We start from the raw sequence: 16452 nt of genomic DNA, 5'->3' as shown, positions 1-16452 counted from the left end.
TCTCAGTCCCCAGACCTGAATATAAATGAAAATCTGTGGTGTGACTTAAAGGGTTTCGGACCCCCTCCGATCTGATATTGATGACCTATCCTAAGGATAGGTCATCAATAAATATAACTTGGACAACCCCTTTAAAGAGAGCTGTCCATGCTCGGAAGCCATTAAACCTGAATAAACTAAAGATGTTTTGTAAAGAGGAATGGTCCAAAATACCTTCAACCAGAATCCAGACTCTCATTGGAACCTACAGGAAGCGTTTAGAGGCTGTAATTTCTGCAAAAGCAGGATCTACTAAATATTGATTTCATTTCTTTCTTGTGGTGCCCAAATTTATGCACCTGCTTAATTTTGTTTAAACAATTATAGCACACTTTCTGTAAATCCAATAAACGTCATTTCACTTCTCAAATATCACTGTGTGTGTCTCCTATATGATATATTTAACTGACATTTTTTATCGTAACAACCACTGATTTATACAGGAAAATCATGACGATTAACAAGGTTGCCCAAACTTTCGCATCCCACTGTATATATGTGCTGAATTTTTTTTTTTTTCTTTATCTTACAGAGTTCCAGGCCAGAAAGAGAATGGTCACTCGAAAATGCCAAAATTTACATGGGGATTCGGAAAAAGCTGAAACCTCCGACCCCGTAAGTGTTTCCTTTATTACATGCTGCCTTCATAATGGTCAATGAATCGCATTTATCATATGTTTAAAGGGTTGACCCATTACAAAGGTTTATCCAATGGAGAGGGGATAAGTGATCAGTGGGAGTCTGATCATGAGAACTGGGACCCTGCGTTCTCCCACGCTCGCTGTCCTTCCATTCTACTCTATGGGACTGCCAGACATAGGTGATCGCCTGTACTCAGCTGTCACCAGACATTTCTGCCTTTATTACCTGGTATGTGACTTCCCAAGCAAAACTTGCGTGTAGACAAGATAGAATTTCTTATGAAATTGACAGCATGGATGAAAATCATGAAAAACCCAAAAGTAAGAACAAACAATAGCAACCAGTCTGCTTTCACCTGCCAGAAAACATCAGCAAGTATGAGATTGGTTTCCTGTACAATAACTTTTATATATCACCCCTGTATCGTTAAGGGCTTATCTGGTTTGGATATATCATTTTCTTTGAACAAGCGCCCAACCATTGTAATGAATTTACCATCTGTGCACAGACATGGTAGTAACAGAAGAAAGCAGGACCTGGGTAATTTAGCCAAGAAGGTCAGTGCATGCGATCCAGACCTTCATCATTGGTAACAGCTAGTAAATACAGAGGACTAGTGCATTATTATATTCGTGTCCTCTGCAACGTTTCATTTCCCACCCGTAGCTTTTTTCTGTGCACAGATAAAGGGATAGACACAGACAGCAGAGCTCCCATTTCTAAGAACAGTTTGATTGCTCTTGCATGGTCTCCAACCCCCCATGTCTCATGAACAATCCACTACTTTTTGCGTTTTGCTCCAATATGCCTTCACCAGTTGGTTTCCCAACGAGTCTAAGTATGATGGAGCCACATCTTCTTTAGTGTTTTTTCCTGGACCTCAGTGTCCAAGGGCATTGTTGCATGGGCCCATTCAAGTTAATGGGACGGACAGCAGTTTCCTGCACAGCCAGGTGTCTAGGGATAAAGTACAAGATAGCACTAAATCAGTACTGTGGCCACTTAATCTTCAGGATAGGTGGGGCTCCAGACATTGAACCCTCACTGATTATAATGTGATAGCATATCCTAGTGGCAAGACTTCTTTATTGAAATTCATTAGCCCAATCCATCCCTTACATACATATTTGGAAGCAGCCTTTCCCCGTGCAACGAATATGTTCAGATGGATACCAGGTCCTCTAGAGTGAGAGCTACTAAATATAGTGGGTCGCCACTCTGACTGATGGAGTGGGGTCCCAAATCTAATTAGTCAAATTAATAGGCTTGTCCAGGATTTGAAAAAGCAGGGTGAGACTGTCCCCCCAGAGAACCAGAGGATCCTCCAGGAGGTCCAAGCTCTCACGCAACAATGGACCTCTAATAGAATGGTGCCCCCTAAGGACAAGCAGAGGACAATTTGGAGCTGATCAATGAACATATAACCAAATTAGGGGGGATGTACCATATGTGTATCTGCACAGTAGAAAAAGTTGTTCGCCAAATCTTATCAAGAAAACAGCATTGGATCCTAATGTCTACTCTGCTCAGGGACAAACGGGACGATCCTCTAAGGGGCCTCTTTCAGATCACTGAACAGTGGGGGACTTCCCAGCTTAGGAGTCCCTGCTCTGACTCCATATGGCTGTGTCCATGTATGGAGTCAGTGCCATGAACATGAAGGGGGTATCCCCAAGCATTGTCAGTATGCTTGGGGACACCCTGTGTATTTAAGTCTAATTTAGCCTCTATTTTCGAAATGTTTCTGTGGGGATTCAAACTCACAACCATGCACATTAAAGGCAAGAACCTTGCCTTCAATGTGGCCTTACAGCAGAAGTATTTTATTTTATATTTTTTTAGTAATGTATGGCACAAAATAAATATGTAATTATAAAAAAAAAAGATAATTCTGATATATATGAATGAATAATGCATGGGAAACTACTATGAGGGTTTTTAGCCATAGTTACAGTAATTTAACATGGAGCTCTATAGTTCAGTGGTTAAGGTTCGTGCCATTAATGTAGATGGTTGTGAGTTCAAATCCCCACAGAATCATTTAAAAAATAGAGGCTAAATAAATATTTAATTCTCAGGGTGTGCCCAACAGTGAAAAGTTTGATTTTATTGAAAAAAAAATTAAGCAAAACGTAAACTATTATCAGATAACACCCGTATTAACCCATGCCAATCTTTTTAACTTTAACCAGTATTTTTTGTTGGGAATGGTGGCAACCCTAGCAGCACCCCTGCTCGGGACCTCTATAGGCCTGCTCACTGCAGAAAGCCCAGCTTCAGTAAGCCTCATCAGGACTCACTTTGTATAAAATGTATCATTTTTTTTATAGTTATGTGTACGGAGATGTGTGGGGGCTTATTTTTTGCGGGATGATCTGTCGTTTTTGACAATACCATTTTGGGGTGTGTATGATGATCATACAGGGTTCAGCAAAAACGCTTCCACTACTGATAATACAACCATCTGCATCCGCTATGAACGGATTGTATTATCTTTAACATAGCCAAGACGGATCTGTCATGAACACCACTGAAAGTCATTGTGGGTCATGACGGATCTGTCTTGCTCCGCATTCTATGATGGAAAGAAGCTGCGGTTTGCTCTCCGGAATGGGAACGCAACCAAACGGTACAGAATGCTTTTTGGAGCATTCCATTCTGTTCAGTTACATTTTGGCCCCATTGACAATGAAAGGGGACAAAAAAATTTTTTTTTTCCCCCCGGTATTGAGACTCTATGACGGATCCCAATAGAAATAGAAACGCTAGTGTGAAAGTAGCCTAAATTTGTGAGGGAGGGCCGGAATCGACAGAATAGAACTGTGTTGTTACTACATTATTACAAGATTTGGGGGCCCACTTTTCATTTCTTTACATTTTGTCTGAATTGCAATAAACAAGAGAAGTTGGTACGCCATTAAATAAATTGCCAGAAAGCAGCTCAGCAAGCGTTACATAAAACGGGGTCCATATACTATTCATGCACAGGGGCCCTTTGCATGTCCACCTCTGAACCATATACCGTATTACGTCTTATTGATGATGAGCCCTACATGTGCAGTGATAGGAGAAATTTAGTAAAAGCTGACATGCGTATTTCTTGTATACATGAAAGGTGGGCCCTCAGAATCATTTCCTCTGGTGGGCCCAAGGAACTTTATCTGACACTGGGCCCAGAAACAGTGAGTCTCTTCTCCATGGGATCTGATTGGTATTGCAGGTCAACCCTATTCAAGTGATACTCGGTAATGCAGATAGACAAGAGTGCCAATGTTTCTGGGCAAAATCAGACGCTTTTCTGTAATCCCACACAAATCCCTTCAGTCGTTATCAATGACATTTCTAAACACATACACACCCTCTGTCAAGTGAATACTCTCTACTCATTGCCTTATGTCTCACAATGTCATCACATTTGTTCATTTCAGATATATATTACTTTCTCTTTAAATAAAGCCTAAATAAATGTTGAAGTATTACAGTTGCTGGTTTTGACCTGTTCTAACTGCAATTCCTTGATTTGTCCACTAGATGGGGCTTTACAATCTACATGGATAAACAGCAGTTGTGAGTATTGTGATATATTAGAATAATAATTGTCATAATGATTACACAAACAATAATCTCATGTAAAAATCTTTTTTGCAGTCTACGCTAAATGAGATTCTATTTAGTGGAAACTATCAGTAAGATCACGCTGCCCCATATGCTAGTGGCAGGGATATGCTGCATAGGCGTATACCAATTCTATATAGGAGGGATAGGGAACACATTAGGAGACAGATGAGCCCTGAACCAGCAATTTGCGCTCTCTATATACCAGTGTATAAAATGGGATAAACTTCAAACCCAGCAGCGATTTTTATTTTTTTTAAAGACTGCACATTCCTGGTACTACCTCAAGCTGCCTTCAGATCCTAATGACAGGCTCCCTTTAAAGAGGTTGTCCTGGATTTGTTTAAAAAAAAAATGGTATGCTTTTTTCCAGAAACAGCGCCACTTTTATCCATAGGCTGTGTCTGGTATTGCATCTCAGCCATATTCACATGCATTGAATGGACAGAGACCATGGACAGGACTAGCATTATTTTTATATTTTTTAAAACATCCTTGATGACCCTTGAAAGGGTTGTTTCTATATTAGCCTAGACTAGTGGGCACCAACTTTAGATTATATACTGTTGGTGTTTTCATATGATCTGTTGCCAGAAGAAACCCGCACATGTAATTAGCTTGTAGTATCGGCAGTCATTGGCCATTATTGGGAGGCATTGCAATGTAAGTGTATCTGTTGCATTTTGCAGGTGCTTATGTTGTGCCGCACAAGCAGAGATGTGGGACTGGATCACAAGCATTCTCAAGGCTCAGGTAATAACCCTGCGGACTCTCATCAATGGAAATAATGGCTGCGACATAGTGAGGGCTAGTAGTCGTATGTGGTCAAATGGATATTCTCCGCTCAGATGTGCTTGCTCAAGTCCTTCCATAAATTCCATAGACTTCAATGGCCACCCATCTAGTCTGTAGCTCAATGTGGCTGCTGCCGGCCACTGTGTCCTATGTAACATATGTCAGTTGGCCGTTGTCACATATCCTTTCAGACATGCCAAAAATGGAGAATCCCTCTAAACACAACATAAGAACTCTTACACCACTTTTAGGCCTCATGCACACGACCGTTGTGTGTTTTGCGGTCCGCAAACCGCGGATACGCAAAACACGGATGGCGTCCGTGTGTGTGCGTTCCGCAATTTGCAGAACGCCACAAACAGCATTTAATATAACTGCCTATTATAGGACATGTTATATATTTTTTGCGGACCACGGAATGGAGCAACGGATGCCATGTGCTGTCCGCATCTTTTGCGGCCCCATTGAAGTGTGCATGAGGCCCCACAAGGAAAAAATGCATGTCCTGCTTTGTTTTTTTTCAGCACGATGATCTCCGCCCTGTGATTTTAAGGCGACACTCTTCCTCAGATGTAACAAAACAAAAATTTGGCACCATGCCCTTAGTACCAATTCGCGGAGATGACACCAACACCACCATGGTTTCTGCAAATCAGCAGCTGGTAAGTTTGACTGCATTCATAGTGAGAACTGAAGAGGAAGCTTAGTCCCTTGGCAGCCATGTCAGCACTTGCTGCAGAATCACGGGGCTTCTCCTATTCCTCCTCCTTCATCTCATTGCCCTCTGCCAAGCTCTTAGGATCCCAGTGATGAATGCATCCACCTCTGAACATAGGTTTAGGTGTCTTTCAGCACTGGATATATCTGTCACTGGTCGTTAAAGGGTTAAAGCTGCAAGTCTACCAGAGCAGACATCATGCACTTAACATCTTGAAAATCTATTACTAGAGACTAGGGGCACATTTATTAAGACCGACATTTTAGACGCTGGTCTAAATAAAGCCCCGTCACTGGCAGTGTATTGCCGAAGTTAGAAAGAGTCGTCGGCCCCGACATAACTTTGGCGAATACAGCACCAGTTGTAAAAGTAAGACAGCTTCCGAACTGGCTTACATTCAGACCATTTTGTACGTCTAACACAAAATAAATTGCAGAACGGATGCGGACTCATTCATACGTCTGAATGGGCCCTTATACTGAGAAAACCTGCTCCAAATCACATAAGTCTACGTATCCCAGAGCTCATTTGCTCGCATTCTGTCATATCCTGCTATCACATAGGCCTTTTGGGTTTCAGAAAAATCATTATGTAGCTGGCTGACATTAGTGATGTGCTAATGTCAGCAGAACATAACTGTATGACTTATGTCTCCCTGCCTGCCACCATTAGTGCTACATAATGACTTTTATAATATGCAAATGAGCTTCTAGGTGCTAGTGGGGCGTTGCTGCAACACTAGAGGCTCCGTCCTGTCACCTTTTGGCACGCCCATGTCCAGTTGATTGACGTCCTAGTTCTGCTCTATGCCCGTAAAATCATGCGCCTGCGCCATTCCATTTAGTATTCGGCGCAGGCGCAGTGAGTGAAGCTGGCAGCAGGAGAGCATCCTTCACTCACTGCGCCGAATACTAAACGAGATGGCGCAGTTATGTTCTGCTGACATTAGCACATCGCTAGTGTCAGCCAGATACATAACAATTTTTCTGATGACAGAAACTCTTTAAACTTCACTTCAACTTCCTGTAAACTGGCGTTTTTTCTTCAAGCCTCCTAAAAATATCTTTAAAGTGCCTGTTCCTTTTTCATACCTTATTTCTGTTCCTCAGCGTCGTCTTCACACACGAAGGACACTGTCAATGTTCTTTGTAAGTATTTACACGCCAACATACTCATGTGCTCCTAGCATGCTTTGGGCATTGCATGTCAGATTACTAGGCTAATAATGTAGCATGAAGGCTGAACATGCTGTCACCAGTTCTTTTCTTCTTGTGTTGTAACCTCTGCTTCTACCAAAGAGTAAAATGAGCCAAGAAAAAACATAAAATCATCGAATTGCGTCATAAAAAAAAAATGACGTTTTTAAAGTGGTTGTCACCTTGCAAGTTTCAGGAAAAAAACAGACATCTCTCGGGTCTTGCCTGAAATAAAAAGTAGACCGTTACTTACCCAGCAGATCCCGCTCCGTCGCTCAGGTTCTTCCGGCCAGGCTCTGCTGACCCGGCTGCAGCGGTGATGTCCTGTCAAAAACATGTGACCACTGCAGCCAGTGACTTCCATTAAGCAGTCCACTGCTGAGGCAATGATTGGTTGCAGTGGTCACATGTTTTTGACATATTGTCACAGCTGCCAGGCACAGCTACTGGACGGGAGAGGTGCTGTTTTTGGGGAAAAAGCATCCTTTTTTCTGATATTATACCCATTATATGAAAAGCCATGTTTTCTGTTATATTTAAATCCTTTTAAGATCTCTGCTTGCCATCAATGTATGGAAACCTGTCCTGATCATGTTCAACTGACACAAGTGCATGACTCATTACAGTACAGAGCTATGACACTAAATGAACTAAACAGCTGTATCAGTTGGATCTGATCAGGATGGGTTTGCCACCTCTGAATCCAGAAGAATTCCATTCTCTGACCTCAAGCCGAAATCTTGGAAATGGTGAGGGACTGATACAAAAAGTATAGTATATAAGAAAGTTGCTTTCTTTACACCCAAGTGATCCTTTTCTGGCAATTTTAAATGTAAATTGCATCATTTACTCTTTAACACATTTACTCATTAACACATTTTCAGACTTTTTTTCTCACACACGCAATAGTCCCATGACCGGAGGTTTTAAAGGGCTTCTGTCAGCAGTTTTGTACCTATAAAACCGACTGGCTGATCTGTGTTGGTCCCATGTTCATATGTGCCAGCATTGCTAAGAAAAATTAAGTTTTATTATATGTAAAGGAGTCTCTAGGAGCAATGGGGGCATTGTTACACCTAGAGGTCCTGCTCTCTGAAACTGCCATGCCCTCTGCACTTTGTTTGACAGGGCGCAGAGCCTCTAGGTGCACAAATTGCCCCTAGAGACTCCTTTACATATAATAAAACTTAGTATTTCTCAGCAATGTGAGCAAATATGAACATGGGACCAGCACAGATGGCTTCAGCCGCCAAGTGCCAGTTTCATAGCTACAAATCTGCTGACAGATGCCCTTTAAACATATTGGGCCAGATTTATCACGACTCTGACAGCTCACTCCACTTTCACATATGGCTAAAGTCAGTTTTAGCCAAGTCAGATTTATGATCGCCCCTTTAAGACTGTAATAAATGTGGTTTGACGGTAGCAGTTTATCCGTCAGTAAGCAGCTTTACAAAAGTCGCATGTTTTTATGAAAAAGTCGCATGTTCTATTAAAAAGTCTCATAAGATAAGCATGGTCCTCACTGGAGTGAAGTTGCGACTTTTTTGCGACTTTTTAAAAAAGTACCAATAGTAAATCTGTCTAGAGATTCATTTACATACGAAAACACGCCCACTTTCAGAAAACTGGCGAGCATAGTGCAGAGCAGAAAAAAGTCGCAAATTTGTGCGCAGTTTTAGCCTTTGGGACTTTTTTGCGACTTTTCCACTCCACAAAAGTGACTTTGCCTAATGATATATCTGGCCCATTGCATTTGGTTACTAACCCGATTGCACAGCACTTTGCATGTGTTCGCTGTGTTCACACTCAGACTTGTGCCTGTATAACACTGTTTGCATGGATATCAATATGATTTCACTGTTGCACACAACTAACTTATACATCATAGTGCAAAATGTTTGATTTTCTAGCCAATGAAGATGCATCAAGACTCCCTTGAAGACCTACAGGAAAAGCAAGATGAGGAGCACGAGCCCTTGTATGAAGAGGTTGGAAATTTCCAGAGCATCCAGCAAACAGATTCAGATTGTGTTTTTTCAGCAGAACGATTCCAGTTGCCCCCTCCCTTGGACCGGACCAAAAAGCCAGTATTAAACCAAGAACCCATAAAGCCAACCCCAATTAAACCTCAGTCCCTAGAGAAACCGGACTGGGACAGTTACTCCAAGACTCAGTCTTTAGACAGAAACCTTTGTGTGGATAATTTTAAGATGGTCCAAAGTGATGTTAGATCCCCCATGCCAGACAGACGCACTAGTGCTTTTATTACAAAAACTGCTTCCCTAGAAAGGCAGGTGGAGCCAAACCGAACTCAGACTGTTTCTACGAGAAGCCAGGTGGTTAAGAGTGCACTAGACTTGAGCACGTTGCCATTGTTTTTTGAACCAACAGCCCCTTCAGATCCAACGAACATTCCTGCCTGGAAGAAGATGTCTCCAATGTCCTCTAATATGCAAGAAAAACTACTCCAGGAACTGAACACCATGCTCAATAAGAAAAACGACACTGGGTCTGAGCCAGGACAGCAAGTAACGTGATGGAGAATTGTAAATGTTGATATGGCCTCCTAGAGCCTCAAAAGGCTAAAATGGTGTCTGCAACCTGAAATTATATGGTTGCAATCCAGCTTTGACTCGTCTTATATGTATTCTAGGTATATCTTTGTATAAACTCCTGGTCATGTACAGGTGAAACTCAAAAAGTTAGAATAACGTACAAAGTTCATTTATTTCAGTAATACAGCTTAAAAGGTGAAACTAACATATGAGAGACTCATTACATGCAAAGCGAGATATTTCAAGCCTTTATTTGTTATAATTTGGATGATTATGGCTTACAGCTTATGAAACCCCAAAGTGACAATCTCAGGTACCCTTTGCTCAGGGGGGATGGATTAATTAGCTGACTAGAGTGTGACACTTTGATCCTAGAATATTGAGCCTTTTCACAATATTCTAATTTTAAGTTGCATTAATTCAATTCCTTTTAAGTTGCATTACTGAAATAAATGAACTTTTGCACGATATTCAAATTTTTCGAGTTTCACCTGTATGTCTTTGTGATAGAACCATGATTCTGCACAGAACATGTATATAGTCCTTCTTGGATGAACTATTTAAGTCTTTTAACTACTAAGTTATATATTTTTTAAAGAAGAGCTGCCAGCTTTAGCATCATGCTGTTACCTGATGTCTCACAGTCTGTTGGAACATAAAGTGAAGAGCAGCTGGTTTATAAGGAAATGTGTTGAACTACGTCACATGTTCATTAAATTATAGTGAAAATATCCTCAGTTTTAATGACTGTACTTTTCACAGTTTGTACCGTCTTTCACAAAGAACGGTTTCCTGTTCCTTATATTCCACAGTGCTGTACACAGATTGTCATCTTCCACACTAGTCCCAATGGTGCTTGGGATCTCCTTTATCTTGTCTTAGACACACACAAGGACCAATTTTAGAAGAAGCCTAATAATCTAATGGTGGGGTTTACATGCGGCAAGGAGCAGCCAATTATAACTGGTTTCTAGTTCAGTGGGGAGCATTTACATGCAGTGATCACCTCCACAGCATGAGAACGAGTGATCACTATTGCGATCACTTGTCCTCATACAGCTACGTTGTTTCTGGGCAGCAGATCACTGTTTAGACAGCACGATCTGCTGCCCAGAAATGATAATTTAGGTGCCTGCATAAACGACAATTTCACACAATGAACAAGCATTTCCCTTGTTTATCAGGTGATCAGCTCCACCTTCAGGGGTGAAGATTGTTAGGAACGAGCATCCCCAATAATCTGCCCGATGATCAGTCCATGTAAACCCGCTATAACAGTATGTATTCAGAGAATGGAGGGAGAACATATAACGTTCATGAAGATGTTATCCATAGTCAAATGTGAGCTCGGTGCTACAGGACAACAGTGCTGACCAGGGCTGTGTAGTGGTGATCATGGATTTGGTAGAAATGTACTGACTCCAGCTTCAAAATAAAAATAATTAATATAATAATGTACCGGTAATAAATTATGAAATGCATAGATTGTTGCATACTTACTTTCATAGCAACATTTAAAAATTGTAATCATATAAGTAAATGTTGTGTTGTATCAGTCAATCTAAAAACACTGATACCTAGAAGGGCCTTCTCCTATAAAAGTATAGGTCTTGTTGAGCTTCTGGAAAAAGATCCACCAATTGGTATCCAATCTAATAACTGAGACATAGACTCCATCAAATATGGTTCTAGAGAATGATGATGTCCTGTGACATGACTGGATTCCCATGTATTTCTCAGGTTGCCATGTACTGTTATAAGTATTTACAGAGTGGTTCTCTGGTCACAGCAGCTGATCATTGTGGCTACCAGCAGCGAGGGCCCCATGCAAAGAGGTTATTGCCAGAGCGCTAACAATATGAAAATATTGTTTTCCAGGTCTGTAGGGAGCAGTGCTATAGCAGTTAGGTAAGGTACAAGACCTTTACAACCACTTCCCTGAGTTAGAAATGTGCTGAGGGGTCACTGGTCGCATCTCCTCCTCCACCCTGTTGGCAGATCACAAGTGTTTTATACACATTAAAGGGGTTGTCTGAGATAATTATAATTAGAAATCTCAGACAAGCCATACAATTGCTTAAGATAAAAAAATAAAATAAAGAAACACTCCACACAAGAAAACACACTTTCACAAGAAGCTCTGCAGTGCTGGCCTGGTACTCCTGCCGGCGGTTTGTTTACAAGCAGCAGTGGGGACACATCATCGTTGTGCTGTACCCCTGATGACAGTGATGGCTGCAGCGGTCACAAATTGTTATATCATAGGCCAGGCCCCCTTTCCCAATAAGAAACTCGGCAAGTGAGCAAATTATTCTTTTTGCCAGACTTTATAAATAGGTCTAAAATGTGATGCAACATTTTGTGCCATAAACGTACCAAATGGAATACAGAAAAAAAAAGCAGTCTGGTTTGAAGCTGTTTGGGAGCTGCACTTATACAAGCAAAAAACGCGAGTTTGGGAGCATTCGCGTGTTTGATTTTAAGTGTGTTTTTGTAATAAATACGTGACTTTAGATTCAGGGACTTTAGGAAGGGACTACAGTAAGTCAGTATCTTATCACATCTTTGTTCAAAATGTTAGCAAATTGCCTGTTTGGAATCGCACATTGTGTATCTAACCGGGCGAGTTTCAACACTGAGAAGCATTAGTAATTTAAAACAGAGTTTGCTGCTCACTGAACAGGCACTCTATGGGGTAGATGAGGAGGAGGGTGGTAGTATGGAGGATCAGGAAAGTGAGGTAGCTAGCTGGATAACAGGTAGAGTGCCATGGAGACAAGCCCTGATCTGACACACCCCAACAAGTTTGCAAGGTTGGCAGATGAGGGGGATGTCAGTTCAGGGAGAGCACCGCTGCGGCCGGACACTTCCTCTGCCAGTCAGGGGAATGTCGGCTCCAGTAAGCAGGGGACTAGGAGAGCAGGGCAGGCCAGACATGTGCTGGTAGTGGGAGACTCCGTTATTAGGGGTACAGATGGGGCGATCTGTCACAAAGACCCGGATCGTCTAATGGTGTGTTGTCTTCCTGGCGCTCAAGTTCGACATATCATAGACCTGGTTGGCACTGTATGAAGATAACCAAATAACGCCATATCAGCATTGCTTCATGAGGGATCGGTCGTGTCAAACTAATTTAATCAGTTTCTATGAGGAGGTAAGTTCTAGACTTGACCACTGCTTGGACTGGGAGAAAACGTCTGTATGTGGGTAAGTAACTGGTTCAATGATAGAAAACAGAGGGGGGTTATTAATGGTACATACTCAGATTGGGTCACTGTCACTAGTGGGGTACCTCAGGGGTCAGTATTGGGCCCTATTCTCTTCAGTATATTTAATAATGATCTTGTAGAAGGCTTACATAGTAAAGTATCAATTTTCGCAGATGACACTAAACTGTGTAAAGTAATTAACACTGAAGAGGACAGTATACTACTACAGAGGGATCTGTATAGATTGGAATGATTATAGTGGATGGCACTCCTTATTTGTGGTTGTTGGTGCTCACTGGAAGAGGTCAGTCAGAATATGTATATAAAGACCACGGCACTCGATATATTTCAAGGTTAATTCATTTATTTATTGTCCATCCCAAATAGGATCATTTATAGTTGCAAATGGCCAACGTTTCGGTCCACTCGGACCTTGATCAAGGCCTAAAAAATAGGTACATCATATTTTAGTACATCATAAGTACATCATCAATGGACAATAGTAGGTACAGAAAATTGTCAAAGCAAAGCATGGCAAGATGTTATCGCTTCAATAGATGGCTATCACAAGATAGGTGTGCCATATGAGGGCAGGTTAGGTAACACTTGGCGAGACGTGGAAGTGGTCATTATCTTTGTATTTAAGGTTATTGTGAAACCTGTATATAGGAGAATGGTCATAGGATATGCAATAAGTACAGGTTACCATATTACAGCTATAGATAATGGTACTTGTATGGTCATAAAGTATGGTCACTGGCTAACCTATAGAGATGGAATATTAAGATGTGGAAAAAACGACAAAGATGCAACAAAGTTATCGCGACAGAGGAGTTTGTAAAGTCGCAGGTATATAGGTGCAATATTATGTCCCAATGTCATATGCTGACACTATATAGGTAGATAGGTAGAGAATCTTTTGTAGAAGATAGTGCGATCATATCTATCAGATGAAATGAGGAAGATTATGTACAGAGAGCCTGTAGATAGTGACACCATATATATATATATATATATATATATGTTTATTTATATTGTGGCCAAAATTCACTGCTAATAAGTGGTGGGGATAGGTAACAGGCAAAAAGGTTATAAATCTGTCATGGAACCATGAACCAGACGTACAACAAGAGATAAGTGGAAAATAAGAAGGTTTATTGAAGAGCAAGCCGTAAGCAAAGTCCGAACGGATGGCTAAACCGAAGCAGGGTCTTGCGGAGACAGAGGTCAGGAACCAGAAGGGTAGTCAGACGAAGCCAGGAACAGGAACCAACGGGGTAGTCAGACGAAGCCGGAATCAGGAACCAACGGGGTAGTCAGACGAAGCCGGAATCAGGAACCAACGGGGTAGTCAGACGAGGCCAGGATCAGGAACCAGAAGCAGCAGCAGTCTTGGAAGCATGTGAACACAGGAGGACCAAGCAAGGAACTGAAGCCACAGACCTCCTATATATATGAGCTAGGCATCCAGCTCCTCCCAGTGGGAAGGAGGAGCCGCAGGGTGGGAGGCTACAAGAAAACCCAGAAACCAAGATGGCCGCCAGCACATGTCAAACGAAGGGAACAGCCAGGAGGTAAGACCATGACAGTACCTCCCCCTCAAGGGCCCCTCCTCCGCGGAGTAAGGAACGGTTTCTGAGGGAAGCGTGCGTGGAAGGCTCGGAGCAAGACAGGAGCATGGACATCTGCGGAGGGAACCCAGGAACGCTCCTCTGGACCATAACCACGCCAATGGACCAAAAACTGCACCCGGCCGCGGACCAGGCGTGAGTCCAGGATATTGCTCACCTCATACTCCTCACGATTGCCCACTTGGACCGGACGAGGCCGAGGAATCGAGGAAGTGAAACGATTACACACCAGTGGCTTCAACAGGGAGACATGAAACACGTTGGAGATCCGCATGCCAGGAGGAAGCGCAAGGGCATAGGCTACCGGGTTTACCCTGCGAAGCACTCGGAAGGGACCAACAAAGCGAGGCGCCAGCTTGGGAGTGGGCACTCGAAGGTTGAGGTTGCGGGTGGACAACCATACGCGGTCTCCGACCTGGTAGGAAGGAGCGGGCGCTCGTCTGCGATCAGCCTGGAGTTTCTGGCGCTGCGCAGAGACCTCAAGGGACCTCTGGATCTGTACCCAAGAAGCACGTAGGACGGAAAGGTGATCCTCCACAGCCGGAATATCCTGGGGAGAGAATACCTCCGGTAACACGGCAGGTTGGAACCCATAATTGGCCATGAAGGGAGACGTCCCAGAGGAAGAGTTCACCGCCGTGTTCCTGGCAAACTCAGCCCAAGGCAGGAGGTCAACCCAATTGTCTTGGTGATCGGAGACATAGCAACGAAGGAATTGCTCCAAGGCCTGATTGGATCGTTCTGCGGCCCCATTGGACTGAGGGTGGTAGGCCGAGGAGAAAGAGAGATGAATCCCCAACTGGGAGCAAAAGGCGCGCCAGAACCTGGACACAAACTGACTCCCCCGATCCGACACAATCTCCTTGGGCAAACCGTGCAACCGGAAGACCTCCCTGGCAAAAATCAAGGCCAACTCTTGTGCAGAGGGTAACTTCTTGAGAGGAACACAGTGGCACATCTTGGAAAACCGATCCACAATCATGAGAATGACCGTATGGCCTCGGGATGCAGGGAGGTCCACAATGAAATCCATCCCCAGGTGTGACCATGGACGCTCCCCGGTGGCTATGGGTTGCAAAAGGCCCAACGGAAGGTGCCGAGGGGACTTACTCTGGGCACAAACGGAGCATGCTGCTACATATGCGGCGATGTCGGAACGTAGAGAAGGCCACCAGAACAGACGTGAAACCGCCCAGGACAGCTGATTCTTTCCAGGGTGCCCCGCGGCCTTGGAGTTATGGTAGGTTCGCAACAACCGAGTGCGCAACTCCTCAGGCACAAAACATCTGCCGTTGGGTCTCCCAGAGGGAGCACCAGATTGAGCCGCCAAAATCTGCTCGCCCAGAGAAGAAGTCAGGCTGGTGCGAATAGCGGCCAGGATCTGATTCGGGGGTATGACCGTAGTCGGAATCGACTCCTCCCCGGACAGCTCGGAGTACTGCCGTGATAAGGCATCTGCTCTGATGTTCTTGGAGCCGGGTAGGTAGGAGACCACGTAATTAAAACGTGACAAGAACAGAGCCCATCTGGCCTGACGTGGTGTCAATCTCTTGGCCTCAGAGAGGTAGGTCAGATTCTTGTGGTCCGTCAGGATGAGAACCGGAACCACTGAGCCCTCGAGCAAGTGCCTCCATTCTTTAAGGGCCTGCACGATGGCCAATAACTCCCTGTCACCAATCTGATAGTTGCACTCCGCGGAAGACAGTTTCCGGGAGTAAAACCCACAAGGAAGCAGAGGACCCTCTGGTGTTCTACGCTGAGACAGGAGGGCGCCTACTCCCGTCTCAGACGCGTCCACCTCGAGGACAAAAGGCAACCCAGGGTTGGGATGCGACAGAATCGGAGCCGACACAAAGGCGGACTTTAGAGCCTCAAAAGCTCGGATGGCCTCGAGCGGCCAGACCTGAGGATTACTGCCCTTCCTGGTCAGATCCGTGAGAGGCTTGGCTAGCATGGAAAAGTCCCTGATGAACTTCCGATAATAATTGGCGAAGCCCAAAAAGCGCTGCAGGGCACGAAGCCCACTGGGCTGGGGCCACTGTAAGACAG

The 16452-nt window shown here is 43.6% G+C and overlaps 1 protein-coding gene across 2 annotated transcripts in view; it reads left to right on the top strand.

Moving 5' to 3' along the window:
- Positions 1 to 9802, top strand: part of ARAP3 (ArfGAP with RhoGAP domain, ankyrin repeat and PH domain 3) — an 83176-nt gene extending 73374 nt beyond the window's left edge. The window contains exons 28-33 of one of the 2 annotated variants that reach the window (XM_044274037.1): positions 572 to 654; positions 4213 to 4248; positions 4986 to 5049; positions 5616 to 5753; positions 6919 to 6957; positions 8919 to 9802. In XM_044274037.1, coding sequence (XP_044129972.1) covers positions 572 to 654; positions 4213 to 4248; positions 4986 to 5049; positions 5616 to 5753; positions 6919 to 6957; positions 8919 to 9545 — 987 coding nt within the window. In that variant the 3' untranslated portion in view covers positions 9546 to 9802. The remainder of the gene's footprint in view (positions 1 to 571; positions 655 to 4212; positions 4249 to 4985; positions 5050 to 5615; positions 5754 to 6918; positions 6958 to 8918) is intronic. The other variant, XM_044274038.1, reaches the window with a different exon arrangement.
- The last annotated feature ends 6650 nt before the right edge of the window (positions 9803 to 16452 follow it).

The sequence above is a fragment of the Bufo gargarizans genome, unplaced genomic scaffold, assembly GCF_014858855.1.
Source record: "Bufo gargarizans isolate SCDJY-AF-19 unplaced genomic scaffold, ASM1485885v1 original_scaffold_1406_pilon, whole genome shotgun sequence".
Lineage (NCBI taxonomy): Eukaryota > Metazoa > Chordata > Amphibia > Anura > Bufonidae > Bufo > Bufo gargarizans.
The sequence above is the reverse complement of the archived record's forward strand: the minus strand, read 5'-3'. Positions and strand labels throughout refer to the sequence as shown.